At 42.8% G+C, this 16,143-nt stretch overlaps 1 protein-coding gene and 1 non-coding gene across 6 annotated transcripts in view; both read right to left on the reverse strand.

Annotated features, from left to right (window-relative positions):
• The window catches only part of TET1 (tet methylcytosine dioxygenase 1), a 142,342-nt gene extending 126,406 nt beyond the window's left edge, over positions 1-15,936 (reverse strand). For 4 of the 5 annotated variants that reach the window (XM_087432111.1, XM_004427056.3, XM_087432112.1 and 1 more), the window contains exons 1-2: positions 15,537-15,936; positions 6,109-8,135 (exon numbers count right to left, since the gene is read on the reverse strand). In XM_087432111.1, coding sequence (XP_087288237.1) covers positions 6,109-8,013 — 1,905 coding nt within the window. In that variant the 5' untranslated portion in view covers positions 8,014-8,135; positions 15,537-15,936. Of the gene's footprint in view, positions 1-6,108; positions 8,136-8,749; positions 8,892-15,536 lie in introns of all 5 variants that reach the window. The other variant, XM_087432110.1, reaches the window with a different exon arrangement.
• LOC147916830 (signal recognition particle RNA) lies at positions 5,260-5,553 on the reverse strand. The gene has a single exon (XR_015552636.1).
• Positions 15,937-16,143: the final 207 nt, after the last annotated feature.

Below are 16,143 nucleotides of genomic sequence, written 5' to 3' on the forward strand. Positions count from 1 at the left end.
TAATTAATCACCTGAATTATGACATTGAAATAGCTAAAAAGCACCAGTAAGGGTGCTGGTCAAGTAGATATCCATATGCAAAAGAACGAATCTTGACTCCTATCTCACACCATACACAAAAGTCAATTCCAGATATACTGTACATCTAAATGTGAAAGGTTTAAAAAAGTAACTTTTTAAGAAAGCAAAAGAGAATATCTTCATGACCTTGGAATTGGCAAAAAAAATAGACAAAATTTTCTTAAACAGGACATTAAAAACTATCATAAAGCAGAGGAGGTAAATTGGAGTACATTAAAGTTAAGAATGTCTGTTCATTAAAAAGAATGATTGAGTGAAAAGTTGTGATAGAATAGGTAAAGATATCTGTAATCATATATTTAACAAAAGATTTATATCAAAACTAATGAACTCATAAATCAATAATGAAAAGGCAGAAAAACCAATTTAAAAATGGACAACAGTGGGGTTGGCCCCGCAGCGTGGCGGTTAAGTGCGTACGCTCCACTGCTGGCGGCCCGGATTCGGATCCCGGCGCACACTGATGCACCGCTTGTCAGGCCATGCTGTGGCGGCGGCCCATATAAAGTAGAGGAAGATGGGCACAGATGTTAGCCCAGGGCCAGTCTTCCTCAGCAAAAAAAAAGAGGATTGGCACGGATGTTAGCTCAGGGCTGATCTTCCAAAAAAAAAAAAAAATGGACAACAGACTTAACAGGCAGTTCTAAGATGATATCTAAATGGCTAACAAGCATACAAGAAGTAGCTCAACTTCATCAGTCATCAAGAAAATGCATGGGCCGGCCCCGTGGCTTAGCGGTTGAGTGTGCGTGCTCCGCTGCTGGCGGCCCGGGTACGGATCCCGGGCGCGCATCGACGTGCCGCTTCTCCGGCCATGCTGAGGCCGTGTCCCACATACAGCAACTAGAGGGATGTGCAGCTATGACATACAACTATCTACTGGGGCTTTGGGGGGAAAAATAAATAAATAAATAAAATCTTTAAAAAATAAATAAATAAATAAATAAAAAATAAAACAAAACAAGACAGAAAATAATATGTGTTGAAAAGGATGTGGAGCAAGTGGGACTCGCATAAACACCTCTGATAAAAGTCTTAATTGGAACAACCACAGCTGCTTAGTAATTAGTAATATCTACAAAAGCTAAACAAATGCATATTCTATGACCCAGCAATCTCACTCAATAGAACAGAATACTCAATATTTACCAAAGGCATTTATGATAATAGTCATAGTAGCACTACTGTTCATTAGCAGTAGAGTGGATAAATGTATTGTGATAAATACATACAATGGAATACTATACTGCAATGACAATGAATTAGCTCTAACCAGAAACAACATTATGGATGAATCTCATAATATTAAGCCAAAGAAACCAGAAACGAAAGAGTATACAACTGTTCCTTGCTCTCTCAGAATGAACTTCCCTCAGAGAGCCTGTGTTCTCCTCTGCCTTTCCATGCACTGTTGGATAGGTAGGTCTTTCTATCACTGCCAGAGTTCAATATAAGGACAACCTAATACATTCTTCAGAATCAGCTTTGTCAGTGATCTTTTGGGGCAGGGAGAGGGCAAGAGAGAGTGAGAGAATATGAATATCATCAAGTAGAGGGGAATCTTGAAGTAGAATATAAACAGAAATAAATTAATTAAAACTGTATTTCAAATGAACAACATAATCACATTGAGAGGTGAGGGTGGTGTTTGTGTGTGTGTGCGTGTATGTGTGTTTGAGACAGACAGACAGAGCCTGAGAGAAACAGAGAGAGAGAGAAAGAACTAATTCAAGTAACCTTTGAACATAACACTGACATTCCAATAACAATGAACACATCTATCACCAAGATCTTGGTTTCTAAGTATCATTCTCCACTAAGAGAGACCAAGTGTCCTTAGATAAATAAGTGACTTCAGGTCTGGGGCAGGACAGAAGGTAGAAAAGCCTAGAGTACTTGCGCCACAAAAATAAAAAAATACTCAAAGGATGGTTGAAGGTGCTCCCTGGCCAAATTTGGGACAATTTGAGCATCAAAATAAACAATGATAATAAAGGGTTATAACCTATTGAACATAAAAATCTACAAGTACATACTGTAATAAATAAATTAAATAGGTAACTAACAAGGAAAAGCTCTTCCTTAGAGTTTAAAGCTAACTATTACATAGAGAATCACCATTTAGCAACCATCAGGCAAAAACCACCAAAGAATGCTAAAACTAGGGAGTGAAAGTTTCAGGGGCAAAATAAGTGATCTGCACTTTGCAAAAGTAGCAAAGTCATAAAAGACAAAAATCGAGGAACTGTTCTAGACAACCTCCCCACCTCCCCCAAAAAAGTACATATTGTGTGATTCCATTTGTATCAAACTCTAGAAAACGCAAACTAATTTATAGTGACAGTGTTTGCCGAGGAGAAAGGGTACAGGGAAGGGGTAGGCATAAAGAAACTTCTGGGAGTGATGGATTTTGATTGTGGTAATGGTTATACAGCATATACATATATCATACTTATCAAATTGCATACTTTAAATATGTGTAATTTATTGTATTTCAATTATATCTCAATAAAGTTGTTTTAAAAATTTGAGGAACTATTCCAGGTTAAAGGAAGCCAAAAGGACATTTTCTTATAGGTGAGATATGGACAAAGTCTGTGGGTTAGATAATAATAATAGTTGAATGTTAATTTCCTAATCTTGATAATAATATAAGAGAATATCCTTGTTTTTTAGGAAATACACTCTCTAGTGTGTGGGGATAAAGTCATACCGTGTCTGTGGCTTACTCGCAGTTGGTTCAGAAAAAAATAGAGAGCAGAGATAGAGAGAAGTGGAGATAAAAAGAGAGATACAGCAGTACAACAAAATGTTATGAATTAGCTGAAAAATATATCAAATTCTCTGTACTACTCTTAGAACTTTTCTATAAATCTGAATTATGTCAAAATGAAAGTGTTGAGTTTTTTGTTTTGGTTTTTTAATTTATTTTTAATAAAGAATGTGGTGCTTAAGAGATTATAAGCCAAGGTATTCATTCATCCATTAACAAATATTGGTTCTTCCCACACCAACAGAACTTGACAAGAGTGGCCACACTTGCTTGCCAGAGCAAGTTTACAGATATAAACTACATGCCAACATATAAGTTTATAACCCTAATTACTTGAGTTACAAATATATTCTCTTTTCATTTAACTAACACGTATTTATTGAGTACTTATCACTGTACCAAGCCTAGACAGCCTCTAGAAAAGCAAAGTGCCCTGGTATGGAAACTGGGGAACATACACGTATAGTTGTGGCACGTGAGGTGTGAGTAAATGGGTGAAGTCTGGTCAGAAAGGAAAAGGAGGAAGATGTACCATGAACACGGACACTGAGGTGGGAAAATGCATGGTGAGTTTGGGGAAATATAAGTAGCCAATACTGCTGAAACTTCAAGTATAATGTGAGAAGTGACAGCAAACAAGACAGAGGAGGTCAGTTGTGCCAAAATCTTGAAGGTCTTGTATTCCATGCTAATGAATCTAGGTTTCATCTATAAATAGAAGGCACTGAAAGTTTTGCTCTATTTTCTTTTGTTTTGACTGAGATATATCACCCATACAGAAGAGCACTAAATGTAGTTAAGTAGGAGAATCAGGGTTTCAGAAAGAAACTTGAACCGCATTAAGGAGAGCTTGTCGTTCAACACCCTGACTTCCCTGCTAGCTGATACACTCACGACTATATCCCCAGTGCACAACCCAGAGTAGAAGTGCAATAAATACTTGCTGATAATAAAGAAAATACTGAAATTGTCCCAGTAAGAGATAAAGGCCTCAACTAGAGCAGTGGCCAAGAAAATGGAGAGATCTTGCAGATCAAGAGAATCTAGAAGAGTGAGAGGAAAGCATCACAGATGACTGAATTTTCCATTTTGAGTGACCATGTAGATAGTAAGCCATTGAACCAAATAAGTAATGCAAGAGGAGATGCAGATTTAGGAAAGAAGGGAACAAGTTTGTTTATACACATTAGAGATAGAGTATCTTTGGCAATGATGTCACTTGGCAATGCTACAAATCAGGAGCTTACAAGTGAAGTCTCTCTGCTACAGACATTGCTACTAAGTGTTTCAGATGTGTGTTTGTAAACCTTTAAGTTACTGGCCACACTGTGATCTACTCCCACAAGTGTGAAGTGACTTGAGTAAAGGAAGATCATTCAATGCAGTAAGGTTTGTAACAAAATATTTTTGGAACACCTTAAATGCCCATCCATATATGACTGGTTACATGTCTGATCTCTTGTTTGCAACAGCTCAGTCAAATAGGAAGCCAGAATTTTTTGACAGATAATTGAAGTCAAAGATGAAATAGAAAAGGTTGACTGAATTTAAGTTCAGAATACTTTTTAAAATTAATCTATTCGGGGCCGGCCCGGTGGCACAAGTGGTTAAGTGCACACGTTCCGCTGTGGCGGCCCGGGGTTCGCCGGTTCGGATCCCGGGTGTGCACCGACGCACCGCTTGTTAAGCCATGCTGTGGCGGCGTCCCATATAAAGTGGAGGAAGATGGGCATGGATGTTAGCCCAGGGCCAGTCTTCCTCAGCAAAAAAAGAGGAGGATTGGCATTGGATGTTAGCTCAGGGCTGGTCCTCCTCACAAAAAAAAAAAAAAAAAAAAAAAAAATTAATCTATTCTACTACACCTGTATTCATAGTAGACACAAAATAAATATAACTTCAAGTGAGTAATCTAAAAATTATAAAATAGTATAGTTGACAGGTGTTTTAAAGGTCTGAAAAGCAAGTTTGAGTTTTAACCAAGCTCTGCAAAATCCTTTTAAAGTCTACGTCAACCAATACTTTTACTACTTTAGGTCCATAAACTGCAATAATAAGAACTAATGTTTATATATCACTTGGAGTTTACAAACCATTTTCAACTTTATTTTTTAAAAAACTGTTATATTTATTTAATTTTTGTGTGTGTGAGGAAGACCAGCCCTGAGCTAACATCTGACGCCAGTCCTCCTCTTTTTTGCTGAGGAAGACTGGCCCTGGGCTAACATCTGTGCCCATCTTCCTCTACTTTATATGGGACACCACAGCGTGGCTTGACAAGTGGTGCATCGGTGTGCGCCCGGGATCCAAACCTGCGAACCCCAGGCCGCCGAAGCAGAGCACATGCACTTAACCACTTAACAGTGAATATTAAGAGATATAGGATTTCCTAAATTAGGAAGGGGCAAAAGAGACAGGGTCTCACTATATTGCTGAGGCTGGAGTGCAGTGGCTATTCACAGGCAAGATCCCACTACTGATCAGCAAGGGAGTTGACCTGCTTGGTTTTGACCAGGGTGGGTTCACCCCTCCTTACGCAACCTGGTGGTCCCCTGCTCCCACGAGGTCACACTGATGCCCAACTTAGTGGAGCCACCCGATCGGCATAGTGCACTATAGCCTAGAGCTCCTGGGCTCAAGAGATTCTCCTGCCTCAGCCTTTCAAGTAGCTGGGACTACAGGCAAGCGCCACCTTTCCAGGCTCAACTTCTGATTACCATTTAATCCCAACAACACTGTGAGATATGTAGAGTAGGTAGAAATCACCTGCCAAAAGTGGAGATGAAAGCGATATTACTGTTATACCTCCAAGGCAAAGTTTCAAGATTAAGGATGCAGGCAGTTTAATTCTTTCAAAACAAAAGAAATTTAATTCCTCTGGTTTCTCAGGCTGCAAGGGAGTTAATTAATTTGTTCCACTCTTAATTTTTAAATTTGTAACTTCCAAAAAAGACACACAACTAGCCAAAGTGAGGCATAGTGGAAATCTTTGCAAAACCACATCACACAATTTCCCGATGTCTCCATCATAACCTATAATGGAAAAACTGTATATTCTAGGTTTCTGAGATAAATTTTAAAAATAAGCAAATGTATCACTGCACAAGACATACCTCTGAATTCCACAAATTCTTACAGATAACTTAAAGCCACATTTTACCAAAGTAAAAGGATATAATACTGAAACAAATTGTCTCCACACAGATCACTCTACCAAGTCTCACAGGACTCTCCCAGACCCTTGGGTATTTACTTACCTCCAAAGACACAATGACAGATGGTTTCTTTTTCAGTTCCTCACATTTCCTCTTCTTACAGATCTGATGGCTATTCTTTCTGTTCTTGCAGTAAGTACATTCACCGCAGTTGGTCTTCTGCTGGCAGGGCTCACAGACCCCACATCGCTTTCGTTTCTTCTTTTCCAAAGTAGGTAGCAAAGTTGTGTAGGAAAGAGAAGAGGAGGTACTGGCAAGTGACACTGGCCTAGACACCACTGTGGTGTTGATGTCAACCATGCTGGTCATGCTGATCTGGGAGCTCTCTCCTTCCGATTTGCTGGGACCAGCCTGGGAGAGTTGAGCAATGCCCTGTGAAGCATGGCAGAGTCCTCTCTCAGGGGCTAATGTCAACCCCTGAGTGTTACCTGGCAGAAAGCTTATATGAACCTGCTTCTCATTTTCTATATTGCTTATAGCCATTACTGGAGGTATCGAACTTATCTCTGAGTTTGATGATGATTGAGGAGTGTGACCTGAGCCCAAAGGCAAAATCTGCATGGAGCCTTGGACCTCAAGCCCATATGAAACAGTGCCCTGGGGCTCAGGCCATTCTGGAAGAGCATTATAGGTAGCAATTGGGTTTAGAGGAGCAGGAAGAAAGATTGGTGGGTCTGAGGCAGTACCACCACCCATACCAAGGATTTGTTGATTCAAGATAGCACCAAAGACCTCTCCTTGAACTGGAATAGCACCAGGAATCTCTGGTGGCTCTGGGGCCTCACCCAGAACCTCTCCATGAACTGGGTTAGCACCAGGAACTTCCCATTGATGTGGGACAGTATTAAAGGCCTGTCCTATGACAGGGGTGGTATTAGGAACTTCCTGTTGATCTGGGGTACCTTTGAGTACCTCTTGATGACCTGGTTTAGCACCAAGGGTTTGTTCTGAGCCTGCCAAAAGGAGTTTTATTAATGAGGTAGGATATATTGACCCACCAATAGACAAACAGTTTCTATGGTCCAATTCAGGTATAACCTTACTAAAGCTGGAGGTGGGGCAGCCAGCATGTTCACTTTTGATGGCATCCAGGTAAGAATCAGATAGCTTAAGAGATTCTACTCGTGAACCCAAATCTTCTAACTGAATGCTCGGGTTTCCTTCAGAGGTAACCTTGAGGGCTGCTCTTTGGAGCAAAGGAGCACACAGAGTGTCCTGAGCAAACATTCTAGGGGAATCACTGATATCATTCGATGTCTCTTTAGAGAACAGTCCTTCACCACCATGTGTCCCTTCCAATGACCCAGAAAGGATCTCTGCTGTAGGGCCACTGTGAGTGGAGATATTTATTTTGGAATCCTCGACCCTTTGGGACCAAGACTGAATTGTCTCTTGGCTCTCACCTTTAATTAAAGATGCATTTTGTAAGCTGATTAGATTCTCTATATCAGGAGGGATTAGGGGGTCTTGCATTGGGACAGAATCATTTTCTGAGTGCTTTACTCCCATGTCAGTAAGTACCTTATAATCACACTCATGTTGCTTTTCTAAATTCTTAGGAGGTGAAACTTTCTTGGGTTTGGCTATGACCACAGGGGGTTGGGAGAGTCGCCTGCTAAGAGAGGTGCTTCGGAGAGCCATTGTAAACCCATTGCAAGTTAAAGACTCTGGGTTCTGAAAAAGAACCTCAGTCCTATCCAAATTCATTCGTGCTGCTCCAGCTCTTGTCAGAAGGCTTCTGACTGGCATAGGCGGTTTGAGTTCTGTTTTTTTCTTAACATCTCTTTCTTGAATTAATTGTTTTAATTTTCCAGGGCTCACAGTCTTGTCTGATGCCACATTTTTGTTGGCTGGCTTGGATGTCTTCTTCAGTTGGCTGTTTTTCTTTTTGTTTAGATGCTCCCTCCTGACTAATCTGGAAGGCCTTGCATGGCGGGATCGAGACATAGCTCTGGAGTGGGAAAAAATGAAAGGGCACAGGGAACAGAGTCATTGGTCCTTTGGAAAGTCTCACTTCTGAGGAGAATCTGGATGCACCATGGTTGAGCTCAGTCACACAAGATTTTGGTCTGAAATAATAACAACAGGAAAACATCGAAAGTGAGTCTTTTTCCTATGCATTCTCCCATTTGAAATAGAATATTTAGTAGCAATTATTAATTAAAATTAGGGAACTGAGAATGTTTACTACAAAAGAAAATAGACACAAAAAGTACTAAAGTATCCTTTAAACCCTTGATTCACAATAAAGCTCCTTTAACTACTGTGACAACTGAGTAAGTTGATGAAGTTCTTTGAATAAGGTAAGCATGGGGGTTTCTTTACATCAGAAACCACAACTATTGTAGTCACATGTAGTTTAAAGCTCAAATCCCAATCTTTACAAATTTGGATACTTAAAAAATTATCCCTTAATCTCTTTCCTCAGCACATCACCACACAGGCAGAGGTATCATCTGTTCAACAATCAAGCTGGAAAAGCCAGAGGAAGAGGCTTATGTAATCCAAGAAACTCCACTCCCTGGAGATCCAATAATATTAATACCACATTCCAATTAACAATCCACAAATTTTGAGCTTTTCACATGCACACAAAAATAGCATAAAATCTTAGGAGTTAGTACTGACAGATTAGGTTACAAGTAAGACTCACTGGTCCAACAAATATCTGTTGAGTACCTACTATGTATAAGGAAGGTATTGTGGTAGGCACTGCCCACACCCAGATATGATGTCCCTCTTTTCTCTTTCACCCGTCTTAATCCAAAGACTGCTGGTTCTAAAATCCCTTCTACCAAGGGTCCCAAAAGTCTCATGATGAATGCCTAGGCAAGGAAATTGGAAATAGAGAGAAAATAAGATAATTAGAACAGTAAAGCATATGAAGCAAGCAACTATTATTTGAAAGATAAACAACAAAAGAGGAGAAAATGAAAGGGTGCTGACCAAGAGCCATCATCAATTGCCTTTTCATCTCCTCAGATTGCCTATCCTGACCCAAAATAAGACCAAGTTATGAACAAGAACAACACTCACCATACAAAATATATCAATAGACTCTCTAAAGATCACAGAATCAAGAGTGTGACGACTGAATAGGTGAGGATTCTTTAACAGTTGACAGGTCATTGGATATGTGAGAAAGCGTGGTGTAGGAGAACGGTTACCAAAAACTGGTCTGCAACCAAGTGATCAATAGTCTGTGGCAAAACGAGTAAAAAATGTGGCAGTATAAAGTTTCTTAAAGTTGAGTTTATTCATTCTAAACAACTCTCCTTTATTCTGAAATTACACCTTCCCATTTTCTCTTATTAAAATGTCCTTCCAAAAAAAAGTAATGAAAGTCCTTTCTTGGGACCGGCCCTGTGGCTTAGCGGTTAAGTGACTGTGCTCCGCTGCTGGCAGTCCGGGTTCGGATCCCGGGCGCGCATCGATGCACCGCTTCTCCGGCCATGCTGAGGCCGCGTCCCACATACAGCAACTAGAAGGACGTGCAGCTATGACATACAACTATTTACTGGCACTTTGGGAGAAAAATAAATAAATAAATTAAATTAAAAAAAAAAAAGAAAGTCCTTTCTTTTATGAAAAGGTGGGGATAGGCTTATTTTGTTAATGTTATTACTTGGCAAAGTAAAAATCTGACAGCCCTCTATCATTCTCAAATATAGCTTTTGTTTCTGTTGTACTGATCTGCTCCAGATAATCCTGGGATGCAGTGGTTGGGTTAGTGTCTAGAGATGGTGTCAAATCATAAAGCCCTGAGTTTGAATCTGTGATCACCAGCTTTGTCCTTCAGCAAATGACCTAACTGAGTCAGGGTTTCTGCATCTGAAATGAGGTTGTTTTGAGGTATCAATGGGCTCAGGCAGGGCAAGCAGTGGTTTCATCCATGTGATATCTGAGGTTGAGGGGGGAGGGAAGGGAGGTAGGGTAAGGACTTTGAAAGTAGGCAGACCTGGGTTCATTTTCCAGCTCAGAAACATTACTAGCCATGTGATTCTAACAAATTCCTTGGTCTCTCTAAACCTCAGTTTCCTTATGTGTAATAGAAAAGGAAGCATAATAGTCCTGACCTCATTGGGTTACCATGAGAATAAAATAAGATGATATGTGAAAAGGCTTAGCACAGGGCTGGCATATAATAGGTGTTTAATAAATGGGAGCTAAAAAAAATAAAGGCTATTTATAACTCCAAAATGCAAAAAATAATCTGAGAACATAAGCTAAATGATAGTTATCATTATTACAGTTTAACCCACAGTCTATGTGCCATATCCTGCAAAGCAACATGTAGTTCTTTTGTTTCTTTTCCCACCTAACAGGCCACACACTGTAATAAAGGATCCCAGAACACAACGCTTAGAGTCAAAACATTGTACCTTTGAGAAAGATTTTTTTTAAACAGACATTGGTGGGGACCGGCCCGGTGGCGCAAGCGGTTAAGTGCGCACGCCCCGCTGCAGGGGCCCGGGGTTCGCCGGTTCAGATCCGGGGCACGCACCGCTTGTCAAGCCATGCTGTGGCGGCGTCCCATATAAAGTAGAGGAAGATGGGCACGGATGTTAGCCCAGGGCCAGTCTTCCTTAGCAAAAAAAGAGGATTAGCATCGGATGTTAGCTCAGGGCTGGTCTTCCTCACAAAAAAAAAAAAAAAAAAAAGACATTGGTGATAACATTAACCACAATAAAAATAACATTTTCATAAATCTGTGCTAAATACAAACACTAGGCCAGAGAATTCTTCACTTGAGTTCTTGGTATCTAAACTTACTGCTGCTTTCCCCTTTTTCTTAAAAAAAAAAAAAAGTTTTGGCTTGCGCTAACCCTTTGGCTGTGAAAAACTGTAGGATATTTTCTCCAAAGACCACTGCTTTTTGTACAAGCATTTTAAGAAAACAAAAGCCATTCCAATTTCAACCTCTAGAAAGTCAGCAATCTTTATAAGGATGTTCTTTTCAGATAATGAAAAGCAATCCTTTCCATTCTCTAGAAATTCAACAATATCGGTATAAGCATGCTTTATCTCTTATATCAAGATTACACTGCTAAAAAATTATTAGGAATATATAATCTAGGTATTGCAATCAGCCATGAAAATTAAAATTCGTATATGTAGGCAAGTAATCTGGATATGCCAGAGGGTGTCATGGGATCTGCTTTTGAAAGTAGTTTATAAATTGATCTCAGTCTCTTATATATTCTTTTATATTTTTAAATTGAAGTGCTTCAGAAATTCAGACTTGTAATTAAGATAATGTTTACCATTCAAACCTTATCTCCTGACAAAGAGCTTGCCAAGGAAATGGAAAAGGTATGAGGCAACATAGATTGGGAAGATGTGGGCTCTTTAAATGGTAACAGCCTTTTTTATGAGATCGTGAAAGAGGCCAACGATCCCTGAAAAACCCAACTGCAGGGAAGAAACCACTGGGCACCACTCAGCCAAAGAGACAGACAATCAGAAACAAAATAAGAGCTCCCAAAGATCCTAATTTTATCACCCTTGGCTCCACTGATGAAATGCAACCTTCTTTTGTGATGGGAGGAGAGGAAGCAAGCTTTTTTTGAAATTCATGGGGAAAAACATAATGTAGTCTATTCTATTAAATAGGTCCATATTTAAATATGGAATTATCCCCACAGATCTCAAGAAATTTATTTCCTTTATTAATTTGTAAACATTATTAAATGCTCTGTTTTCTTTTTTTGGTGCTTTTATTTATTATAGAGTATGTAACATATATTTACGATTGAATACTAATTTCACTTCCATTTTTCATTTCTGATGAAAACTGACATTTCAATATTCCTCAAAATCAGTTTTATTCTACCCTAGAATATACTCAAGAGTCTGAGTGCTACAGAGAAAGCTGCAGGATAACATCATCAGAGCAGAAAATAAGAAAATGGTGTCCCTCTTATTAAACATATATAGTAGGCCCAGGAGGGGGAACCATATGCAATTAATTGACAATGTCCTGTGAGTTCTTATTTTCCTGGAAGAGAAAACAAAACAAAACAAAACAACTCCAACAATTGTGGGATGAGTAACGTTAGTACTTAGTTAACAAGTCTTTTCACCAGAGGGCACTAAGACCCCTAACCGACAACAAAAAATTTTTTTCCTAAAATGTCCTTGTGACACAGGGGACAGGAGTGTATGAGATACAAACATTATAGGCCAGGAGATAAGAGGCCAAGTCATAATTTGAAACAGGAAGACAGCAATGCTAGCCCAAAGTAGAGAATTTAAGGTTAAGGACAGAGCGTAGAAGTAACAACAGCAGGCCCCAGGAAGAATATGACAAAAATGGCCTGTGTAAGGATCTGCTAATTATTCTAATTTAAACTTACCTAACCAAACTGGTCAACAAATAGGATCAGATTTTTGCCTCGCTATTATTTGAGCTTACTAAGTATTCAGAGTCTTTCCTTAAGGAGAGCCTTTTTCTTTTTTTACAATTATTGAAGTAATCACCTTGCCTAGAAAATGAAAAGCTGACCTCCTAAACCGTTATCAGTTGTCTGTAAAGGACAATTTTGACAGCACCATGTCAGAAAATCCTCTCCCACCTACATCCCTCCTCCTTCTGGATCTCCCAAAGTCCCCTGGGCAGGAAGTGGCTGAACTGATGTAACCATCCAGCCCGCATGTCAAATTAAAATTATATTGCAATCCTTCCCACTACCAGCAGTGGCCAAAAAAGTGGTGAATATTTGCATACATAGAGCTAGTTGCAAAAGAAACCCTGATTTCATAGTCACTCCATTCAGCTTCTTAGAATTTAAAGGCTACCGCACTTGACTGAGAAATACAAGACTTAAAACACTTCTTTTTAAAAGGCACCACCTGGCTTAGTTTCCTCCAGCAAGTAAGTTCTACATCTAAAGGAAGAGGAGGTGGGCGGGCTGCTTGCTGTTCCTAGATAGTTTTCTACCACAGGAAGTGTGAGAGCCCTCGGCACATGGAAAGGCTGTTCAGGGAAATTCACTAGAATGCCAGCAGATTTAGTCAAAGGCTCCTTCCATATGTAAAACAACCCTGCTGCCCTGCAGAGAGCAAGAAAAAAAAGGCCAAAAAGGGCCACAGAAAAGGGAAGGGAGAAGTTAAAATGGAGATAGAATGACCCTTCTAAAAACAAGAAAAGTATAAAACACATTGGGAAGAAGAAGAAAAAGCATAAAAAGAAAGAAAATGTCTAAAAAGGAAAAAACAAAGGCCAAAAGACAGAGGAAAGGGAAAAAATTATAGCAATGAGGCTAGAATATAAAAAGACAACTGAGATCAAAATGCTCAAGACTAAAGGTAGAAAGACGGAGGGAGAAGAACAGAAATTTAAGTGTGCTGGGACAGAAAGATACAGATGCAAAGAAGAGGGTGGGGGAGGGGAGAGACAAACCAGATAAAGAAGATTGGAGAAGGAAGAGAAACAAAGGGCAAGGGACAGTGGTGATCCAAACCTCCGACCATTAATTCTGGTAGACCAGAGCTAAGAGTAATAGTTAGCTCTCATGAAAATGGTAAATGGTGGTCCCAGAGTTCTAAGTCTGAGCTACTCATCTTTGCAAAGAAAAAGGGACGGTGTATGCTAACTACCATATATCTTGATTCTGAAGTTGAACTGAAATCATAACATGGCTTTAAACACAGTCAGAGGTTGACAACCGACCTGATTAAGATCCCTTAATTGGGGAGGGAAGGAACTTGGTTTTTAACCTGTGCAACCAATATCGATCAAATCAGGAAACACACCCCAAATCATGTTACCTGAGTCTTTAGTTCTTGGAAATAATACGGACTAATCTCCCAGCATCTCATTTACGCTCCTATCCGGGTGCACCGCGCTGCTTTAATCGTGTGTAGTCACAAATTCTTAATATACCCTAAATAACTCCAAGGTTAACAAGCGCCTTTTCCATATGCTTTCTGGCATCCTGAGGCCCAAGGGAGCCGATGTTTTTATTTTACTTTATATTGTTGGGAGGGGGAGGGAGAAAGGATCAGCACATTTCAGTTCAGGGCCGACCTGAGGTTGCTGCCCTATAGCGCCGCCCGTCAACTCTTCGGGGTGCAGCGCGCAGCGCACCCCGCCGACACTAGGCTGTGCACCTAATCTTTTCCTCGCTCAAGGTCTCGAAACCGTGTTTGAACGTTTCTTCATAACTGATCGTTCCTATGTTGTGTTACGCAGCTCATTTTGTGCCCGAGAACGGAACCGGGAGGAGGGGGAAGAGGCACATGAGTGACCTGTACAAGATGGTTCATTTGGGAAGAGGACGAGTTGGGGGTGGGGGAAAGACTCCGAGTTCAAGCAATATCTGTTCTCTTGGTGATACATTAATTTTTATTGGGCTAGAAATGCCCAATTTGAGTTCCCCATTCACGTGGAATGGTTACTGGGGCCGGCCACCAACTTCCTGACCACTTTTTGTAGAAATATCTGGACTGCACACAGCCCTTCTAGAAGCTAAATCGGTTGGGGTGGGTGGGGGGAGCGAGTGGGAGGCAAGGGAGGGGAGGAAGAGAAGAGAGGGAGGGAGAGAAGAATCTAGCCCGGTCCTTTCCCCAGCACGTGAAGCGGCTGCGGCCCTTGCCGGCCCCTCCGGCCGGGACCCGGCCGCTCACGTGCCGCACGGCGGGTCCCCAGCACCAGCTCTGCGCACCTCCCACCTCGGGGCCCGCTCCGGGATTCTGCCCAAGTGGCACTGATGCGACGGCAACGCCAGTGCGTTCGGCGACCGGGTGGCACTCAGAAGAGTTTTTGAAAAGCCATTTTGACAGAACACTAATTCTATCCGCTATTCCCTTCTTCCCCGATCTGTATGATTCCAGGTCAACCTCTGGCAGGACTCCCCTACTACCTCCACGCCAAAAGTTTCGTCCCTGAAGCCCCCTCCCCGAAACGCTGAGGGAGGCAAGCGCCAAAATGTTTCCCCAACGAACCTGTCGCCTATATAAGCATGGGGGAGGGAGAAAACTTGTTTAGGGGTACGCTTGAGCGCGGGACAGGCCGGGCTCCCCACTCACAATTGGTCCTAATTCTTCCCTCTCTTTACCCCGGGGTGCCCCGACATCCGACACTCCTAAGAGGCGCATCAATTGCCGGCCCATTCAGGGATCCCCCTCGGGCCACACCTGCCCTCCCCAAGCCAGGTTTCCCGCAGAGCCCTGGGTCCGAGCCGGAGGGCCCCTGCTCCCCCTACCCTGCGCCGCAGCCAGGCCTCGGGGACAGGCGGCCACGTCCCCCGGCTGGGGGCATTGTTTACCACCCGCAACAAAACTTCCCCCAGCGGCCCGGGGTCGGGGGTCGCCGCGGGGAGCGGGCCCACCCCTGCGGCCCGGGAGGACCTGCGGAAGCCGAGCCCCGGCCCACTTCCAGCCGGAGCAGAGCGCCGCCCCTCGCGCCCCCTTCCGCCCTCGGCGTGCGGGTCTCCGCACCCCTACCCTCTGCTCCCGCCCCAACTTACCCCTTACTCGCTCAGGCTCCGAGGGCAGCGCGCGTCCCGCCGGCTCCAAGCCTGCATCAGCCCTCGGGCAAACTTTCCAACTCGCGCTGGTCCCCACAACTTCGGAGCCCGGGGCCCTGGCGGGCGCGAGGGGCGCGGGCGGGCCCCGGGCGGACACCCACCGACTCCCGGCAGGATCAGGGCCCCAGCCCCCGGGGTGGGAGGCTGCTTCCCAAAGGTTCACAGTGGAGAGGCAGGTAGAGCTGCATGACTGGGGCGGGACAGGGGGGCGTCCCGGGGGGCAGACCCGGGAGCAGAGGGGCCAGCGGCTGCGAGCACAAAGCGGCGCCGGAGCGGACTGCGCTGCCACTCCCCGCCAGGTCAGCCCCCCGGAGCAGCAGTGTCTCCCCAGGACAGACCTCAGGGAGTGAAGCTGGGGCTCTGCCTCCGCTGGACCCTGCACCGCCGAGCGAGAGGCAAAACGCGAGCTGGATTTCCCCAAACTGGAGTCGGATTCCCCTCTCGACCCTTCCTTCCCCCTCCCCTTCTCCCTCCTCCTCCCTCCCAACACTTTTTTTTTTTTCCTGAGGTCAAAGGAGAGTATTGGAAAGGGAGAGAGGTGTCAAGA

The sequence above is a fragment of the Ceratotherium simum genome, chromosome 6 (assembly GCF_057802395.1).
Source record: "Ceratotherium simum simum isolate JZ-2026a chromosome 6, ASM5780239v1, whole genome shotgun sequence".
In the NCBI taxonomy this organism is placed as follows: domain Eukaryota; kingdom Metazoa; phylum Chordata; class Mammalia; order Perissodactyla; family Rhinocerotidae; genus Ceratotherium; species Ceratotherium simum.